Raw genomic sequence first — 21,778 nt, forward strand, 5'->3', positions numbered from 1 at the left:
CTATAGACAGACTGCGTGTAGGGTCCCCCCCTCCAACAGTTGTTTTAGGAACTACATCGGGTCTCGTTGAATGAGCATAGTAGAATACACAACATGCAATTTTGTGGCTCTGCATTGGAGCTGTTGGATCAAGGACAGACTCATTCCTTAGGAAAACATCTGCCACTTTATTTCCCCTGGTGGACAACAAAGGTCCAGCTCATTAGGGGGGAAAAAAGCTTAAAATAAAATACAAAACTGATCCTTTTATAAATGGAAAATATGAAAATACACTGCCCTTGTGGCTATCAAAAACATGGAGTACCGGTATATACAATGGAAACTATACTAAGCTACAGATAAAGGAACAAAAAATGCAAAGCTCATTTGATGTTCCAGCATACGCAAACACACTCCCCTCTCTGACACTCATATACACGCACTCCCCCTCTCAGACACTCATATACACACACTCCCCCACTCAGACACTCACTCCCCCTCTCAGACACTCATATACACACACTCCCCCACTCAGACACTCACTCCCCCTCTCAGACACTCATATACACACACTCCCCCTCTCAGACACTCATATACACACACTCCCCCTCTCAGACACTCATATACACACACTCCCCCTCTCAGACACTCATATACACACACTCCCCCTCTCAGACACTCATATACACACACTCCCCCTCTCAGACACTCATATACACACACTCCCCCTCTCAGACACTCATATACACACACTCCCCCACTCAGACACTCATATACACACACTCCCCCTCTCAGACACTCATATACACACACTCCCCCTCTCAGACACTCATATACACACACTCCCCCTCTCAGACACTCATATACACACACTCCCCCTCTCAGACACTCATATACACACACTCCCCCTCTCAGACACTCATATACACACACTCCCCCTCTCAGACACTCATATACACACACTCCCCCTCTCAGACACTCATATACACACTCCCTCCAACAAGCATCTCTTCCCTGGTTAAAATAAGAAAACAACCTCCCAATCAAACCAAAAGGAGGACGAAGTTGCCCATAGACATGGATCTAATGTCTGTTCATCATTTCCACCTATTAATGGTAAAGCTTAGGGCAGGTCACAGTAATCTGATCCTAGATTTGTGCCAATGGGCAACTTCTACCTGGGGCAGCCCCATGCCCCTCCCCCCTCAGCTGTCCTGTGCTGAGGTGGCCAGTGTCACCGTGGTGATGGGCTGGCCAATCCCGTGCAGCTGAATGCGGGCCAGCTTCTTCTGCTCACACTCCGTCACCAGGTTGTTGAGCTCGGCAGCGCTGTAGCCAATCAAAGTCCTCAGGTCGCACACAAACTTGTAGACGAAGCGCTTGCCCTGCACCTTGCTGATCATGTCCCCGTCGTAGTAATACCTGAGAAAATTGTCCGAAATTAAAATGACACGACTAGAAAGTTCAAGGTAAGGGAACAAATCATATTATACTGCTCAAAAAAATAAAGGGAACACTTAAACAACACATCCTAGATCTGAATGAAAGAAATAATCTTATTAAATACTGTGCTGACAACAAAATCACACAAAAATAATCAATGGAAATCCAATTTATCAACCCATGGAGGTCTGGATTTGGAGTCACACTCAAAATTAAAGTGTAAAACCACACTACAGGCTGATCCAACTTTGATGTAATGTCCTTAAAACAAGTCAAAATGAGGCTCAGTAGTGTGTGTGGCCTCCACGTGCCTGTATGACCTCCCTACAACACCTGGGCATGCTCCTGATGAGGTGGCGGATGGTCTCCTGAGGGATCTCCTCCCAGACCTGGACTAAAGCATCCGCCAACTCCTGGACAGTGTGTGGTGCAACGTGGCGTTGGTGGATGGAGCGAGACATGATGTCCCAGATGTGCTCAATTGGATTCAGGTCTGGGGAACGGGCGGGCCAGTCCATAGCATCCATGCCTTCCTCTTGCAGGAACTGCTGACACACTCCAGCCACATGAGGTCTAGCATTGTCTTGCATTAGGAGGAACCCAGGGCCAACCACACCAGCATATGGTCTCACAAGGGGTCTGAGGATCTCATCTCGGTACCTAACGGCAGTCAGGCTACCTCTGGCGAGCACATGGAGGGCTGTGCGGCCCCCCAAAGAAATGCCACCTCACACCATGACTGACCCACCGCCAAACCGGTCATGCTGGAGGATGTTGCAGGCAGCAGAACGTTCTCCACGGCGTCTCCAGACTCTGTCACGTCTGTCACGTGCTCGGTGTGAACCTGCTTTCATCTGTGAAGAGCACAGGGCGCCAGTGGCGAATTTGCCAATCTTGGTGTTCTCTGGCAAATGCCAAACGTCCTGCACGGTGTTGGGCTGTAAGCACAATACTCATGGAGTATGTTTCTGACCGTTTAAGCAGACACATGCACATTTGTGACCTGCTGGAGGTCATTTTGCAGGGCTCTGGCAGTGCTTCTCCTGCTCCTCCTTGTACAAAGGCGGAGGTAGCGGTCCTGCTGCTGGGTTGTTGCCCTCCTACGGCCTCCTCCACGTCTCCTGATGTACTGGCCTGTCTCCTGGTAGCGCCTCCATGCTCTGGATACTACGCTGACAGACACAGCAAACCTTCTTGCCACAGCTCGCATTGATGTGCCATCCTGGATGAGCTGCACTACCTGACCCACTTGTGTGGGTTGTAGACTCCGTCTCATGCTACCACTAGAGTGACACCCCAGCATTCAAAAGTGACCAAAACATCAGCCAGGAAGCATAGGAACTGAGAAGTGGTCTGTGGTTCCCACCTGCAGAACCACTCCTTTATTGGGGGTGTCTTGATAATTGCCTATAATTTCCACCTGTTGTCTATTCCATTTGCACAACAGCATGTGAAATTTATTGTCAATCAGTGTTGCTTCCTAAGTGGACAGTTTGATTTCACAGAAGTGTGATTAACTTGGAGTTACATTGTGTTGTTTAAGTGTTCCCTTTATTTTTTTGAGCAGTGTATAAGAGTGCTTGAAATTGTACAACGAAAATGTTAGAGGAAAAGGGAGAGAAACTGTCAGATTGACATACCTGAGCGCTCGGCTGAGTTTCTCATAGTTCATGGTGGGCTTGTTCTTGCGTTGGCCCCATTTCTGGGCCACCAGTTCAGGCTGGTTGAGTTTGAACTCTCCCTCCTCTCCCACCCAGGAGATACAGTCTCTAGCATCCTTATCCGTCAACAGCTCCAACAGGAACTGCCACAGCTGGATCTGACCGTTGTTACCTAAAGGGACAGGTGAGCGGACGTGTGTGTGTGTTCACATCAGATACGAGCACATGCACACTTAAGGCATCCATAAAAAAGCATACCAAGACTACTGCTCGAGGTACACATACAGTTGAAGTCGGAAGTTTACATACACTTAGGTTGGAGTCATTAAAACTCGTTTTTCAACCACTCCACACATTTCTTGTTAACAAACTATAGTTTTGGCAAGTCGGTTGGGACATCTACTTTGTGCATGACACAAGTCATTTTTCCAACAACTGTTTACAGACAGATTATCTCACTTATAATTCACTGTATCACAATTTCAGTGGGTCAGAAGTTTACATACACTAAGTTGACTGTGCCTTTAAACAGCTTGGAAAATTCCAAAAAATGGCATGGCTTTAGAAGCTTCTGATAGGCTAATTGACATCATTTGAGTCAATTGGAGGTGTACCTTCAAGATCAGCGCCTGTTTGCTTGACATCGTGGAAAAATCAAGAGAAATCAGCCAAGACCTCAGAATTTTTTTTTTAGACCTCCACAAGTTCATCCTTGGGAGCAATTTCCAAACGCCTGAAGGTACCACATTCATCTGTACAAACACCATGAGACCACGCAGCCGTCATACCGCTCAGGAAGGAGACGCGTTCTGTCTCCTAGAGATGAACGTACTTTGGTGCAAAAAGTGCAAATCAATCCCAGAACAACAGCAAAGGACCTTGTGAAGATGCTGGAGGAAACAGGTACAAAAGTATCTATATCCACAGTAAAACGAGTCCTATATCGACATAACCTGAAAGGCCACTCAGCAAGGAAGAGGCCACTGCTCCAAAACTGCCATAAAAAAGCCAGACTACGGTTTGGAACTGCACATGGGGACAAAGATCACACTTTTTGGAGAAATGTCCTCTGGTCTGATGAAACAAAAATAGAACTGTTTGGCCATAATGACCATCGTTATGTTTAGAGGAAAAAGGGGGAGGCTTGCAAGCCAAAGAACACAATCCCAACCATGAAGCACGGGGTGGCAGCATCATGTTGTGGGGGTGCTTTGCTGCAGGAGGGACTGGTGCACTTCACAAAATAGACGTCATCATGAGGGAGGAAAATTACGTGGATATATTGAATAAACATCTCAACACATCAGTCAGGAAGTTAAAGCATGGTCGCAAATGGGTAATCCAAATGAACAATGACTCCAAGCATACTTCCAAAGTTGTGGCAAAATGGCTTAAGGACAACAAAGTAAAGGTATTGGAGTGGCCATCACAAAGCCCTGACCTCAATCCCATAGCAAATTTGTGGCCAGAACTGAAAAAGCGTGTGCGAGCAAGGAGTCCTACAAACCTGACTCAGTTACACCAGCTCTGTCAGGAGGAATGGGCCAAAATTCACCCAACTTATTGTGGGAAGCTTATGGAAGGCTACCCAAAACGTTTGACCCAAGTTAAACAATTTAAAGGCAATGCTACCAAATACTAATTGAGTGTATGTAAACTTCCGACCCACTGGGAATGTGATGAAAGAAATAAAAGCTGAAATAAATCATTCCCTCTACTATTATTCTGACATTTCACATTCTTAAAATAAAGTGGAGATCCTAACTGACCTAAGACAGGGAATCTTTTACTAGGATTAAATGTCAGGAATTGTGCAAAACTGAGTTTAAATGTATTTGGCTAAGGTGTATGTAAACTTCCGACTTCAACTGTACATTCACAACACCCAAGACACACAAATGGCTACCTGTGCGGTTGCCAGGTGAGCTGCGCTCCTCTCCTCCTGTGATGCGGGGTGTCCTGGGGCCGCGGTTCTGCTTCAGTACCTTGATAGTGGTGGATGTGGTTTGCACGGCAGCTGGGATGATCTGGACTTCTGGGGGCGGAGACAGAAGGTTCAAACAGCCAGAAACATACATGATGAAGTTACCACCTGATCTATGGTCAGTTTGGTGTTTCTACCCATGTTGGTACAAGTAAGGAATTGGGTGAGAGTAAGCTGATCCTAGATCTGTGCCTATAGAGGAGAACAATATAGTGTGGTAGATGAATGCAGGGTGACAATGAGTGAGAGAGACAGGAAATAAACTTACGTTGGTCAATGGTGACTGTGGCCTCCTGGCCAGACTGGTCCTGACTGGCCAACACATCTGTAAAGAACATGGACAGATACAGTATGTGAGCTAAAACCAACTTCAATAAACATGCTTGTCCAGGCTCAGAACAACTCCCATCCCCTTCAAATCAAATCACATTTTATTGGTCACAAACACATGGTTAGCAGATGTTAATGCGAGTGTAGCGAAATGCTTGTGCTTCTAGTTCCGACCATGCAGTAATATCCAACGAGTAATCTAACCTAACAATTTCACAACAACTACCTTATACACACACAAGTGTAAAGGAATGAATAAGAATATGTACATAAAATATATAAATGAGTGATGGCCGAACGGCATAGGCAAGATGCAGTAGATGGTATAGAGTACTGTATATACATATGAGATGAGTAATGTAGGGTATGTAAACGTTATATAAAGTGGCATTGTTTAAAGTGACTAGTGATATATTTATTACAACCAATTCTTTATTATTAAAGTGGCTAGAGTTGAGTCAGTATGTTGGCAGCAGCCACTCAATGTTAGTGATCGCTGTTTAACAGTCTGATGTCCTTGAGATAGAAGCTGTTTTTCAGTCTCTCGGTCCCAGCTTTGATGCACCTGTACTGACCTCGCCTTCTAGATGATAGCGGGGTGAACAGGCAGTGGCTTGGGTGGTTGTTGTCCTTGATGATCTTTTTGGCCTTCCTGTAACATCGGGTGGTGTAGGTGTCCTGGAGGGCAGGTAGTTTGCCCCCGGTGATGCGTTGTGCAGACCTCACTACCCTCTGGAAAGCCTTACGGTTGAGGGCGGAGCAGTTGCCGTACCAGGCGGTGATACAGCCCGACAGGATGCTCTCGATTGTGCATCTGTAAAGGTTTGTGAGTGTTTTCGGTGACAAGCAAAATTTCTTCAGCCTCCTGAGGTTGAAGAGGCGCTGCTGCGCCTTCTTCACCACGCTGTCTGTGTGGACCATTTCAGTTTGTCCGTGATGTGTACGCCGAGGAACTTAAAACTTTCCACCTTCTCCACTACTGTCCTGTCGATGTGGATAGGGGGCTGCTCCCTCTGCTGTTTCCTGAAGTCCACGATCATCTCCTTTGTTTTGTTGACGTTGAGCGTGAATGTTATTTTCCTGACACCCCACTCTGAGGGCCCTCACCTCCTCCCTATAGGCCGTCTCGTTGTTGTTGGTAATCAAGCCTACCACTGTAGTGTCATCTGCAAACTTGATGATTGAGTTGGAGGCGTGCATGGCCACGCAGTCATGCCCTAACCCATCTGGAGCAAGACATCGGTGTCCGTGATGGGGCTGGTTTTCTTTTTGTAATCCGCGATTGACTGTAGACCCTGCCACATACATACAGTGCCTTGCGAAAGTATTCGGCCCCCTTGAACTTTTCGACCTTTTGCCACATTTCAGGCTTCAAACAAAGATATAAAACTGTATTTTTTTTTAAAGAATCAACAACAAGTGGGACACAATCATGAAGTGGAACGAAATTTATTGGATATTTCAAACTTTTTTAACAAATAAAAAACTGAAAAATTGGGCGTGCAAAATTATTCAGCCCCCTTAAGTTAATACTTTGTAGTGCCACCTTTTGCTGCGATTACAGCTGTAAGTCGCTTGGGGTATGTCTCTTTCAGTTTTGCACATCGAGAGACTGACATTTTTGCCCATTCCTCCTTGCAAAACAGCTCGAGCTCAGTGAGGTTGGATGGAGAGCGTTTGTGAACAGCAGTTTTCAGTTCTTTCCACAGATTCTCGATTGGATTCAGGTCTGGACTTTGACTTGGCCATTCTAACACCTGGATATGTTTATTTGTGAACCATTCCATTGTAGATTTTGCTTTATGTTTTGGATCATTGTCTTGTTGGAAGACAAATCTCCGTCCCAGTCTCAGGTCTTTTGCAGACTCCATCAGGTTTTCTTCCAGAATGGTCCTGTATTTGGCTCCATCCATCTTCCCATCAATTTTAACCATCTTCCCTGCCCCTGCTGAAGAAAAGCAGGCCCAAACCATGATGCTGCCACCACCATGTTTGACAGTGGGGATGGTGTGTTCAGGGTGATGAGCTGTGTTTCTTTTACGCCAAACATAACGTTTTGCATTGTTGCCAAAAAGTTCGATTTTGGTTTCATCTGACCAGAGCACCTTCTTCCACATGTTTGGTGTGTCTCCCAGGTGGCTAGTGGCAAACTTTAAACAACACTTTTTATGGATATCTTTAAGAAATGGCTTTCTTCTTGCCACTCTTCCATAAATGCCAGATTTGTGCAGTATACGACTGATTGTTGTCCTATGGACAGAGTCTCCCACCTCAACTGTAGATCTCTGCAGTTCATCCAGAGTGATCATGGGCCTCTTGGCTGCATCTCTGATCAGTCTTCTCCTTGTATGAGCTGAAAGTTTAGAGGGACGGCCGGGTCTTCGTAGATTTGCAGTGGTCTGATACTCCTTCCATTTCAATATTATCGCTTGCACAGTGCTCCTTGGGATGTTTAAAGCTTGGGAAATCTTTTTGTATCCAAATCCGGCTTTAAACTTCTCCACAACAGTATCTCGGACCTGCCTGGTGTGTTCCTTGTTCTTCATGATGCTCTCTGCGCTTTAAACGGACCTCTGAGACTATCACAGAGCAGGTGCATTTATACGGAGACTTGATTACACACAGGTGGAATCTATTTATCATCATTAGTCATTTAGGTCAACATTGGATCATTCAGAGATCCTCACTGAACTTCTGGAGAGAGTTTGCTGCACTGAAAGTAAAGGGGCTGAATAATTTTGCACTGTCAAATTTTTCTGTTTTTTATTTGTTAAAAAAGTTTGAAATATCCTATAAATTTCGTTCCACTTCATAATTGTGTCCCACTTGTTGTTGATTCTTCACAAAAAATTACAGTTTTATATCTTTATGTTTGAAGCCTGAAATGTGGCAAAAGGTCGAAAAGTTCAAGGGGGCCGAATACTTTCGCAAGGCACTGTACATACCTTGTCTCTATACTGACGGTTAGCTTGTTTGATTGCCTTGCGGAGGGAATAGCTACACTGTTTTGTACTCGGTCATGTTTCCGGTCGCCTTGCCATGATTAAAAGCAGTGGTTCACGCTTTCAGTTTTGCGCGAATGCTGCCATCAATCCACGGTTTCTGGTTAGGGAAGGTTTTAATAGTCACCGTGGGTACAACATCACTGATGCATTTGCTAATAAACTTGCTCACCAAATCAGCGTATACATCAATGTTGTTGTATGAGGCTATCCGGAACATATCCCAGTCCACGTGATAGAAGCAATCTTGAAAAGTGGAATCAGATTGGTCGGACCAGCGTTGAACAGACCTGAGCACAGGCGTTTCCTGTTTTAGTTTGTGTCTAAAACACCGCAACAAAATGGAGTCGTGGTCAGATTTGCCGAAAGGAGGGCGAGGGAGGGCTTTGTATGTGTCGCGGAAGTTAGAGTAGCAATGACCCATAATTCTGCCGGCCCTGGTCGCGCATTTGACATACTGATAGAATTTAGGGAGCCTTGTTTTCAGATTAGCTTTGTTAAAATCCCGAGCTACAATAAATGCAGCCTCAGGATATGTGGTTTCCAGTTTACATAAAGTCCAATGAAGTTCTTTCAGGGCCGTCAATGTGTCTGCTTGGGGGGGATATACACGGCTGTGATTATAATCGAAGAGAATTCTTTAGGTAGATAATGCGGTCAGCATTTGATTGTAAGGAATTCTAGGTCAGGGGAACAAAAGGACTTGAGTTCCTGTGTGTTGTTATGATCACACCACGGCTCGTTAATCATAAGGCAGACACCCCCGCCCTTCTTCTTACCAGAAAGATGTTTGTTTCTGTCGGAGCGATGCTTGAAGAAACCAGGTGGCTGTACCGACTCTGATAACGTATCCTGAGTGAGCCATGTTTCCGTGAAACAGAGAATGTTACAATCTCTGATGTCTCTCTGGAAGGCAACCCTTGCTCGAATTTCGTCTACCTTGTTGTCAAGAGACTGGACAGTGGTGAGTAGTATATTCGGGAGCGGCGAGCGATGTGCCCGTCTACGGAGCCTGACCAGAAGACCGCTCCGTCTGCCCCTTCTACGGCGCCGTTGTTTTGGGTCGGCCTCTGGGATCCAATCCATTGTCCTGGGTGGTGGTCCAAACAGAGGATCCGCTTCGGGAAAGTCGTATTCCTGGTCGTAATGTTGGTGAGTTGACGTTGCTCTTATATCCAATAGTTCTTCCCGGCTTTACGTAATAAGACTTAAGATTTCCTGGGGTAACAGTGTAAGAAATAATACATAAAAAAACAAAATACTGCATAGTTTCCTAACAACGCGAAGCAACCATCTCTGTCGGTGCCATGTTGGATACTACCTAGCCTCTAATTTTCAGGCATACTATATGTAACCAATATAATAAGAATAACAATTTGTTTTGGGGGGGGCTTATATTTGTCCTGTTACACACAAGCGTGTAATGTAAATATTTTTATTTGCACATCCCAACTCCCTGAGACACCCGCAGAGAGTGGGATCACAGCCAGGGTCGCCATTGTACAGCGACCCTGGAGAAATTAGGGTTAGGTGCCTTGGTCAATGGCACAGCGACCTTGTCCGCTCCGGTATTCGGAACAGCAACCTTTCGGTTACTGGCCCAACCCTCTAACCTCGAGGCTACCTGCTGCAAGGTTTGTATTATGACTCTAATTAGTCTTGAAATGGTGCTAGCCCTTAACCCAAACACAGTGACTCAACATACAGAAGCTACAACACAAACTCACACTTGCGGAGCAGCTCCAAGTGGCTCCAGAGGATCTCTCCACTGGGGACCCTCTGCAAGAACTCTTCCTGGGTGAAGGAGCAGAGGTCGCGACCCGGGATGTGAATCCCTCCCACCTCCATCTCGTCAATGCTGAACTCCTTCATCACCCACACGGCCCAGTGGATCACCTGGTCCGCCGTCCACTGTTCTGGGTCTGAGAGGAGACAGACACATTACAAGACTGACAATGCTGACTACAGCTTTTCTTGTCTGTTATAAATGGCATGGCAATCGCAGCAAACTGGTCTCACTTTGTACAACGGTGTGTACCTGCCTGATTAATTGTGGTTTTGTGTTTCAGTGTATGTATCTGTATTTGTCTGTGTCCTGCTTATTGTTGTGTTTCAGTGTGTGTTGGCGTCCTCCTCACCGTAGGGAATCCCCAGACGGACCTGTTCCTTGCGGTAGCCCTCTAGGGCGGCGGCCCAGCGTGTCACCTGCTCCGAGGTGTCATCTGACAGGGAGGAGTGCTCCACAGCAATCAGCTGGCCCTCCTCCATCAGGGTGCCCTCCTCCCCTGCCGCATCCGGGTCGATCACCACCTCCACCGTCTCCACCGGCTTCACGATCTCCAGGATGTTCAGCTTCTCCTCGCCTGGATGGAGGGATTTGATGGGAGGTTAGAGTGTGATTAGTATCAACAGCCTCATTTGTATGGTGCCACATTTGTGTGCATCAATAGATTGGGTGCCTGGGTTTTGATTTGGGTGCTGAGACTGTCGTTTGTGTACCTGGCTTGGTGATGATCTGTAGACTGAGTTGCACTGTGCCGTCTGTCTTCACTCCTTGATCAAAGAGGCTGTGGTCTGGATGCAGCTGGAAAGACAGAAAGAAAGAGAAAGGAGAGGGCAACAGGGGAGGACAGGCGAGGGACAGAGCGGAGGACAGGCGAGGGAGAGAGCGGAGGACAGGCGAGAGAGAGAGCGGAGGACAGGCGAGAGAGAGAGCGGAGGACAGGCGAGAGAGAGAGGGGAGGACAGGCGAGGGACAGAGGGGAGGACAGGCGAGGGACAGAGGGGAGGACAGGCGAGGGACAGAGGAAGGACAGGCGAAGGACAGATGGGAGGACAGGCGAGGGAGAGAGCGGAGGACAGGCGAGGGAGAGAGCGGAGGATAGGCGAGGGAGAGAGGAGGATAGGCGAGGGACAGATGGGAGGACAGGCGAGGGACAGATGGGAAGACAGGCGAGGGAGAGAGCAGAGGACAGTCGGGGGAGAGAGCGGAGGACAGTCGAGGGAGAGAGCGGAGGACAGTCGAGGGAGAGAGCGGAGGACAGTCGAGGGAGAGAGCGGAGGACAGTCGAGGGAGAGAGCGGAGGACAGTCGAGGGAGAGAGCGGAGGACAGTCGAGGGACAGAGGGGAGGACAGGCGAGGAACAGAGCGGAGGACAGGCGAGGGACAGATATAAAGACAGGCGAGGGAGAGAGCGGAGGACAGACGAGGGAGAGAGCGGAGGACAGGCGGGGGAGAGAGCGGAGGACAGGCGGGGGAGAGAGCGGAGGACAGGCGGGGGAGAGAGCGGAGGACAGGCGGGGGAGAGAGCGGAGGACAGGCGGGGGAGAGAGCGGAGGACAGGCGGGGGAGAGAGCGGAGGACAGGCGGGGGAGAGAGCGGAGGACAGGCGGGGGAGAGAGCGGAGGACAGGCAGGGGAGAGAGGGGAGGACAGGCAGGGGAGAGAGGGGAGGACAGGCGGGGGAGAGAGGGGAGGACAGGCAGGGGAGAGAGGGGAGGACAGGTAAATAAGAAGAGAGGATGGAGATGGAGCAAATGGGAGAGACAGAAAGGGAGAGAAAAAGAGACAACTCTAAACATTTCTCCATTAAATGATCACTCTAAACACATGAAACTCCATCAGCATCAAGTCTGATCAGGTGGGGCAGATATTTTAACCCCATAAATACAGGCCTCCATCAGTATCAGGTCTGATCAGGTATTTCAACTCCATAAATACAGGCCTCCATCAGTATCAGGTCTGATCAGGTATTTCAACCCCATAAATACAGGCCTCCATCAGTATCAGGTCTGATCAGGTATTTTAACTCCATAAATACAGGCCTCCATCAGTATCAGGTCTGATCAGGTATTTCAACTACATAAATACAGGCCTCCATCAGTATCAGGTCTGATCAGGTATTTCAACTCCATAAATACAGGCCTCCATCAGTATCAGGTCTGATCAGGTATTTCAACTCCATAAATACAGGCCTCCATCAGTATCAGGTCTGATCAGGTATTTCAACTCCATAAATACAGGCCTCCATCAGTATCAGGTCTGATCAGGTATTTCAACTCCATAAATACAGGCCTCCATCACCTTCAGGTCTGATCAGGTATTTGAACCCCATAAATGCAGCCCTCCAACAGTACCTGGATGTCCTGTAGACAGATTTCATATCCATCCAATGACATCTGGATACGGGGCTCCAGGAGCTTCTTCAGGTTACCGATTGGCTCATTGATGTCGATGTCCTGTTGGATCAGATCGGCTGATGTAATGGTCTGCTCCTCAACCCTGAAAATGGCATGACCACACAAACGAAAACACACAAATAGTAACGTTAAGTCATCAGTAGTAGGGAGGGAGCTGGGTTTGAATTGATGGGCTTATGGGTGCCTGTTCACATTGTAAAATATATCACTCACCCCTCCTCCAGGCACTCCTGTTTCTCCTGTCCGTCGATCTCAATCTCTATCATCTCCTCTGTCTCACTTTTAGACATTGCTGTACCCCAAGATTCAAACTATTCTAAGGAAAAGACAGACAGACTGGGGTGTATCAATCAACATTAAGGTGACATCAAATGTTTTCAGATGTGATGGTACAAACACATCGCTACAAAGCGTTCAAATCCAATACCATCAAATATACAATAAAAACAACTTTGAGGAGGTATTTTAACCCCATAAATTCAGGCCTCCATCAGTATCAGGTCTGATCAGGTATTTCAACTCCATAAATACAGGCCTCCATCAGTATCAGGTCTGATCAGGTATTTTAACCCCATAAATACAGGCCTCCATCAGTATCAGGTCTGATCAGGTATTTTAACTCCATAAATACAGGCCTCCATCAGTATCAGGTCTGATCAGGTATTTCAACTCCATAAATACAGGCCTCCATCAGTATCAGGTCTGATCAGGTATTTTAACTCCATAAATACAGGCCTCCATCAGTATCAGGTCTGATCAGGTATTTCAACTCCATAAATACAGGCCTCCATCAGTATCAGGTCTGATCAGGTATTTCAACCCCATAAATACAGGCCTCCATCAGTATCAGGTCTGATCAGGTATTTTAACTCCATAAATACAGGCCTCCATCAGTATCAGGTCTGATCAGGTATTTCAACCCCATAAATACAGGCCTCCACCAGTATCAGGTCTGATCAGGTATTTTAACTCCATAAATACAGGCCTCCATCAGTATCAGGTCTGATCAGGTATTTCAACTCCATAAATACAGGCCTCCATCAGTATCAGGTCTGATCAGGTATTTTAACTCCATAAATACAGGCCTCCATCAGTATCAGGTCTGATCAGGTATTTCAACCCCATAAATACAGGCCTCCATCAGTATCAGGTCTGATCAGGTATTTTAACTCCATAAATACAGGCCTCCATCAGTATCACGTCTGATCAGGTATTTCAACCCCATAAATACAGGCCTCCATCAGTATCAGGTCTGATCAGGTATTTCAACTCCATAAATACAGGCCTCCATCAGCTTCAGGTCTGATCAGGTATTTCAACTCCATAAATACAGGCATCCATCAGTATCAGGTCTGATCAGGTATTTCAACTCCATAAATACAGGCCTCCATCAGCTTCAGGTCTGATGGGAGGACAGTGGCATTATATCAAGTAAAATGTTGTTTAAAATAAAATCTAAAAGGTTAATATCTAGCTAGTGGGTCTTGATGTGAATGAAGTTGTGTCGTAGTCTCGAAACTGTAAAAGAAAAAAAATCTCAGGTGTCATTTTTCACTCACATTTTTCACTAAATTTCTTGAAACACTGAGATTAGGATCCGTATTTATCTATTTCAGAATTATTATGTTTTTGGTCAGATATTATGCATTTCCCAAAAAAATTAAATCGCAAAATGATCATTACCGTAAAAAAAATGTGAAGTCCAAAAAAGTTAAAAACAAATCAATATTCAAATATTTGTCAACATTGCTCACCTAATGACAAGGCCTGAGTAAAGCATAACACTGGACATTAGCTCTTTAGCTGTTTCAGTAATGAGAAGGCCAAGTGGGGTGAGAATAATAACCTCATTCTGAAGGCATATAAGCATATATATTCACTTAAAACTTGTGCTCATCTAAGGACTACTCCTCTAGATGATGCATCATAAAGCTTTACTTTAAAAAGTGTTATGTAATGAGACATGTCCACAAATACGGTTTGCATGCAATAAATAGTAGTGTCATGTAAACTTCAACTAGTGTAACATTTTTATGATTTATGGACAAACTACTGCAATATATTTGGGGTTTTATTCAAATAAATACGTTTTTTCTAAAGAATTTAATCCAGACGCATTTCAGCAATGAGAATTTGGGGTGATAATTTACAAAATACAGGTAAAATGTAACATTTATTTAATATAAGACACTTTCCAAAATCTAGACATCTAGTCCTCAGAATGAAACTTGATTTTTGAAGATGAATCATGGTTTTGTAAGTCAATTTGCTAGACATTTTAAAACTGGATTCATGAGAATCACCCAGTTGAGGGAGCCTCGGTTTCTCATTGGGCGGCAGAGAGTTATGTGCGAGCTAAAGTACTAACGCGAGGGCGAGGCCTCTCCAAAGCATAGGCCGTACTGTGGGCCATTAGTTGATAAATCATTACATAAACTTGATCAATTTTAACTCCTCTGAAAGCAAACACTTCGAAGATATATCGGTAATAATGTTAATTATACGTGTAGCGTAGCTGTACAATACTGTAGCAATACAATGCTAGCTATCCAGCATATTTTTCAGCGATGTTACGTGAGGGGCGAGGCACGCGCAAAACGGGGGTCTGTCTCATGAAATACACAATTTATACTGACTGTAAGAAACACAATTCAATGAATAACTGATTTAAATGACGATTTAAATATACTCTGAAACTTAGAATCTGGAAAACTTTAAAACGGAAATGGAAGAAACGGAAACAAAACAGCAGAGGGGCAATCGCAAAGGAGCCGGAAATCCTGGCTAAGTTTAGTGTTGTCTACAGACTTCCGAGAGCGGTCAGGGGGAAATGCCGGAGTAATTTGCTCGATTAAAATGAAAAATAACGTGATATTTATAACACTGGGATAACGTATTTATATATGGCAAAAAGTATAACGTATCACCAGGGCGAACAACTGGACTACAATGAACAAGCTGTCGTTGGCGTTAGCAATATTAGCTAGCAGCTACCACTGCTTAGTTAGCTAACATGTCGAAAGTTGGATTTTGTATGGACACGTTTGAAGGCAAATCGTAGACAAGCCATTTGGAAAGCTATTTTGTAGTTGGGAAGTAATCTGAAAACCACTCCATCCAGTACATTATTTAGACGTGATGTTAGTGTAAGTTATTGTTTTTAGGCTAATGTATGTGGTATAGCGGATCAACAAGCTAGCTAGCTTTGTAGCCAACGTTCAGCTAGCTAACAGTTTGATACAAAAAGCGGGAAGACCGATTAGGTATAGCTAGTGAAAGAATATACAATTCCGTTCAGATAGACAATGTAATGGATTTCATATATAAATGAAAATTAGTAGATGTTCGTTCACATACCTCTTAAAATGTACACTCCAAGATTGTGGACTTGATATATGAGTCGATGTAGAATAGCAAGCTAGCCTTTCCACTCAAATCGATTTCATGCAAGTTTTTGGACAACAAGACAGGGGGGCGGGGACTAGCTTGCTTTTTAGACATATACGAGTTAACTATTGTATCAAAGAAATCATCATGCTATTTGTGTGTGTTATGTGATGTTTGATAGCACGCATAATTATTTACTATAATTATCAGCTTCTACCCCCAAGCCATTTGACTGCTGAACAATTATTCAAATAGCCACCTGGACTGTTTACATTGACCCCACTCCCCTCTTTGGTTTAACACTGCTGCTACTCTGTTTATGATCTATGCATAGTCACTTTACCCCTACCTACATGTACACATTACCTCGACTAACCTGTACCCCCCCACACATTGTATCGGTACTGGTACCCCCTGTATATATCCTCGTTATTTTATTTTGTTACTTTTTATTTTACTTTTTATTTTAGGTTATTTAGTAAATATTTCTTAACTATTTCTTGAACTGCATTGATGGTTAAGGGCTCGTAAGTAAGCATTTCACGTTAAGGTCTACACCTGTTGTATTCGGTGCATGTGATCAATTTGATTTGACTTTAATTTTCAGCATGTAACCCACTTTTACCAGACGGTTGTTGTAGATAAGAACACTCACTGTATGCATGAATTTATGGGGTGTAATAATTGAGCCAGCAGTACTCCTTATTACACAATGTCCCTCCCACAGTGATCCTATTACATTCTAAGTTTTACTATGTATTTATTTGGTCCATCCTATGTCCTGAATTATTTTATACTCAAAGCTATGAAAATTAACCCTTATCTTTAAGGGTAGGTAAACAAACAAGTGTTAATGTCACGTTCACAAGTAGGGTGAAATGCCGTTCTTGCAAGCTCTAAACCCAACAATGCAGTAATCCATATCAATGTAGTACTAAAAATAACACGAGGTAGAACAAAAACACAATAAATAAACGTGTAGTTCATTCTTATTACAGAAAGATGTGTAATTCATTTACAAGTATGATCTAGTATTATATTAATAGTATCATTATGCTGCAGTGCCTGTTCATAATAAATACATACGATGCCTTCAGAAAGTATTCAGACCCCTTGACTTTTTCCACATTTTGTTACATTACAGCCTTATTCTAAAATGGATTAAATTAAAAAATAATAATCTACACACAATATCCCATAATGACAAAGCATAAACAGGTTTTTAGACATTTTTACAACAAAAAAATGAAATCCTTATTTACGTTAGTATTCAAACCCTTCGCTATGAAACTCGAAATTGAGCTCAGGTGCATCCTGTTTCCATTGATCATCCTTGAGATGTTTCTACAACTTGATGGGAGTCCACCTGTGGTAAATTCAATTGATTGGACATGATTTGGAAAGGCACACACCTGTCTATATAAGTTGACAGTGCATATCAGACCAAAAACCAAGCCATGAGGTTGAAGGAATTGTCCGGAGAGGTTTAGCGTCTGCTAAATGACTAAAATGTAAATGTCCAAGACAGGATTATGTTGAGGCACAGATCTGGGGAAGGGTACCAAAAAATGTCTGCAACATTGAAGGTCCCCAAGAACACAGTGGCCTCCATCATTCTAAAATTGAAGAAGTTTGGAACCAACAAGATTCTAACTAGAGCTGGCCGACCGGTTAAACTGAGCAATCGGAGGAGAAGGGCCTTGGTCAGGGAGGTGATCAAGAACCCGATGGTCACTCTGACAGAGCTCCAGAGTTCCTCTGTGGAGATGGGAGAACCTTCCAGAAGGACAACCATCTCTGCAGCACCACCAATCAGGCCTTTATGGTAGAGTGGCCAGACGGAAGCCACTCCCCTGTAAAAGGCACATGACAGCCCGCTTGGAGTTTGCAAAAAGGCACCTAAGGACTCCCAGACCATGAGAATCAAGATTCTCTGGTCTGATGAAACCAAGATTGAACTCTTTGGCCTGAATGCCACTCATCACATCTGGAGGAAACCTGGCACCATCCCTATGGTGAAACATGCTGGTGGCAGCATCATGCTGTGGGTGCTGTAGACCACACTATTTACCAATAAAGTTTTAATCTATATTCTTCGTAGCTGTCTATTTACCACCACAAACCGATGCTGATACTAAGACCGGACTCAATGAGCTGTATTACAGCCATAAGAAAACAGGAAACCGCTCATCCAGAGGCGGCGCTCCTAGTAACCGGGGACTTTAATTCAGGGAACCTTAAATCCGTTTAACCTCATTTTTATCAGCATGTTTAATGTGCAACCAAAGGGAAAAAAACTCTAGACCACCTTTAATCCACACACAGATGCATACAAAGCTCTCCCTCACCCTCCATTTGGCAAATCTAACCATAATTATATCCTCCTGATTCCTGCTTACAAGCAAAAACTAAAGCAGGAAGCACCAGTGACTCGGTCAATAAAAAAAATGGTCAGATGAAGCAGATGCTAAGCTACAGGACTGTTTTGGCTAGCACAGACTGCAATATGTTCCGGGATTCTTCCGATGGCACTGAGGAAGGAGTACACCACATCAGTCACTGGCTTCATCAATAATTGCATCGATGACGTCTTCCCCACAGTGACTGTACGTACATACCCCAACTAGAAGCCATGGGCAACATCCGCACTGAGCTAAAGGGTAGAGTAGCCGCTTTCAAGGAGCGGGACTCTAACCCGAAAGCTTATAAGAAATCCCGCTATGCCCTCAGACGAACCATCAAACAGGCAAAGGGTCAATACAAGACTAAGATTCAATCGTACTACACCGGCTCCGACGCTCGTCGGATGTGGCAGGGCTTGCAAACTATTACAGACTACAAAGGGAAGCACAGCTGCGAGCTGCCCAGTGATGCAAGCCTATCAGACAAGTACTTCTATGCTCGTTTCGAGGCAAGCAACACTGAAACATGCATGAGACCATCAGCTGTTCCAGACGACTGTGTGATCACACTCTCCGTAGCCGATGTGAGCAAGACCTTTAAACAGGTCAACATTCACAAGGCCGCAGGGCCAGACGGATTACCAGGACGTGTACTCCGAGCATGTGCTGACCAACTGGCAAGTATCTTCACTGACATTTTCAACCTGCCCCTGACTGAGTCTGTAATACCAACATGTTTCAAGACAGACCACCATATTTCCTGTGCCCAAGAACACTAAGGTAACCTGCCTAAATGACTACCGACCCATAGCACTCACATCTGTAGGCATGAAGTGCTTTGAAAGGCTGGTCATGGGTCACATAACACCATTATTCCAGAAACCCTAGACCCACTCCAATTTGCATACCTCCCCAACAAATCCAAAGATGATCATCTCTATTGCACTCCAAACTGCTCTTTCCCACCTAGACAAAAGGAACACCTATGTGAGAATGCTATTCATTGACTACAGCTCAGCATTCAACACCACAGTGCCCTCAAAGCTCATCAATAAGCTAAGGACCCTGGGACTAAACACCTCCCTCTGCAACTGTATCCTGAACTTCCTGACGGGCCGCCCCCAGGTGGTACGGTTAGGTAACAACACATCCACCATGCTGAGCCTCAACACAGAGGCCCCTCAGGGGTGCATGCTCAGTCCCCTCCTGTACTACCTGTTTACTCATGACTGCATGGCCAGGCACAACACCAACACCATCATTACGTTTTCCGATGGCACAACAGTGGTAGGTCTGATCACCGACAATGATGAGACAGCCTATAGGAAGGAGATCAGAGACCTGGCCGTGTGGTGCCAGGACAACAACCTCTCTCTCAACGTGATCAAGACAAAGGAGATGATTGTGGACTACAGGAAAAGGAGGGCCGAGCACACCACCATTCTCATCGACAGGGCTGTAGTGGAGCAGGTTGAGAAGTTCCTTGGTGTCCACATCACTAACAAACTATCATGGTCCAAACACACCAAGACATTTGTGAAGAGGGCACGACAACAAAGCCTATTCCCCTCAGGAGACTGAAAAGATTTGGCATGGGTCCTCAGATCTTCAAAAGGTTCTACAGCTGCACCATCGAGAGCATCTTGCCTGGTTGCATCACTGCCTGGTACGGCAACTGCTCAGCCTCCGACCTCAAGGCACTACATTGTTGCAACCACTATTACTAGCCTGTTCAACCTCTCTTTCGTATTGTCTGACATCCCCAAAGGTGGGAAAACTGTCGCGGTCATCCCCCTCTTCAAAGGGGGAGACACTAGACCCAAACTGCTACAGACCTATAACTATTCTACCCTGCCTTTGTAAGGTCTTCGAAAGCGAAGTTAACAAACAGATCACAGACCATTTCGAATCCCACCATACCTTCTCCGCTATGCAATCTGGTTTCCGAGCTGGTCATGGGTGCACCTCAGCCACACTCAAGGTCCTAAACGATATCATAGCCTCGATCGATAAGAGACATTACTGTGCAGCTGTATTCATAGACCTGGCCAAGGCTTTCGACTCTGTCAATCACCTCATTCTAATCGGCAGACTCAACAGCCTTGGTTTCTCAAATGACTGCCTCGCCTGGTTCACCAACTACTTCTCAGACAGAGTTCAGTGTGTCAAATCGGAGGGTCTGTTGTTCAGACCTCTGGCAGTCTCTATAGGGGTGCCACAGAGTTCAATTCTCGGGCTGACTCTTTTCTCTGTATACATCAATGATGTCGCTCTTGCTGCTTTTGATTCTCTGATCCACCTCTACGCAGACGATACCTTCTGTATACTTCTGGCCCTTCTTTGGACACTATGTTAACTAACATCCAGATGAGCTTCAATGCCATACAACTCTCCTTCCGTGGCCTCCAATTGCTCTTAAATGCAAGTAAAACTAAATGCATGCTCTTCAACCGATCGCTACCAGCACCTGCCCGCCCGTCCAGCATCACTACTCTGGACGGTTCTGACTTAGAATATGTGGACATCTACAAATACCTAGGTGTCTGGTTAGACTGTAAACTCTCCTTCCAGAATCACATTAAGCATCTCCAATCCAAAATGTAATCTATAATCGGCTTCCAATTTCGCAACAAAGCATCCTTCACTCATGCTGCCAAACATACCCTCGTAAAACTGACCATCCTACCGATCCTTGACTTCGGCGATGTAATTTACAAAATAGCCTCCAACACTCTACTCAACAAATTGGATGCAGTCTGTCACAGTGCTATCCGTTTTGTCACCAAAGCCCCATATACTACCCACCACTGCGACCTGTATGCTCTCGTTGGCTGGCCCTCGCTTCATATTCGTCGCCAAACCCACTGGCTCCATGATATCTATTAGTCTTTGCTAGGTAAAGCCCCACCTTATCTCAGCTCACTGGTCACCATAGCAGCACCCACCCGTAGCACGCGTTCCAGCAGGTATATTTCACTGGTCACCCCCAAAGTCAATTCCTACTTTGGCCGCCTTTCCTTCCAGTTCTCTGCTGCCAATGACTGTAACGAACTGCAAAAATCACTGAAGCTGGAGACTCATATCTCCCTCACTAACTTTAAGCACCAGCTAGCTGTCAGAGCAGCTCACAGATCACTGCACCTGTACATAGCCCATCTGTAAATAACCCAACCAACTACCTCATCCCCATACTGTTATTTTGTTTTTGTTGCTCCTTTGCACCCCAGTATCTCTACTTGCACATTCATCTTTTGCACATCTATCACTCCAGTGTTTAATTGCTAAATTGTAAGTATTTCACCACTATGGCCTATTTATTGCCTTACCTCCCTTTTCTTACCTCATTTGCACACACTGTATATAGACTTTTTCCCCCTATGTTTGTTTATTC

General features: G+C 45.2%; 1 protein-coding gene across 3 annotated transcripts; it reads right to left on the minus strand.

The window, feature by feature from the left end:
• Positions 1-147: 147 nt before the first annotated feature.
• On the minus strand, positions 148-16,075 carry LOC106586689 (GA-binding protein alpha chain). 3 transcript variants are annotated; one of them, XM_014174229.3, is made up of 10 exons: positions 15,956-16,075; positions 12,812-12,909; positions 12,536-12,680; positions 10,899-10,983; positions 10,538-10,762; positions 10,127-10,321; positions 5,336-5,392; positions 4,990-5,118; positions 3,063-3,255; positions 148-1,401 (listed from the first exon to the last, which is right to left on the minus strand). In XM_014174229.3, the coding sequence occupies exons 2-10, from the start codon at positions 12,886-12,888 to the stop codon at positions 1,185-1,187; spliced, it is 1,323 nt and encodes a 440-aa protein (XP_014029704.1). In that variant the 5' UTR covers positions 12,889-12,909; positions 15,956-16,075; the 3' UTR covers positions 148-1,184. The 3 variants fall into 3 exon arrangements, with proteins under 3 accessions (XP_014029704.1, XP_014029703.1, XP_045563456.1); XM_014174228.3 differs by having other exon boundaries at positions 12,812-12,914; positions 15,956-16,064; XM_045707500.2 differs by lacking the exon at positions 15,956-16,075 and adding an exon at positions 14,158-15,913 and having other exon boundaries at positions 12,812-12,914.
• Positions 16,076-21,778: the final 5,703 nt, after the last annotated feature.

Source organism: Salmo salar, chromosome 25 (genome assembly GCF_965601325.2).
Source record: "Salmo salar chromosome 25, fSalSal1, whole genome shotgun sequence".
NCBI classification, from domain to species: Eukaryota; Metazoa; Chordata; class Actinopteri; order Salmoniformes; family Salmonidae; genus Salmo; species Salmo salar.

Bases quoted from the DNA above. Each gene is read 5' to 3' on its own strand.
- LOC106586689 (XM_014174229.3), bottom strand. From the start codon at position 12,888: ATGTCTAAAAGTGAGACAGAGGAGATGATAGAGATTGAGATCGACGGA. The intron at 12,681-12,811 runs GTGAGTGATATA...TGCCATTTTCAG, and splicing joins CAGGAGTGCCTGGAGGAGGG to GGTTGAGGAGCAGACCATTA. The intron at 10,322-10,537 runs GTGAGGAGGACG...GTCTCCTCTCAG, and splicing joins CCGTCTGGGGATTCCCTACG to ACCCAGAACAGTGGACGGCG.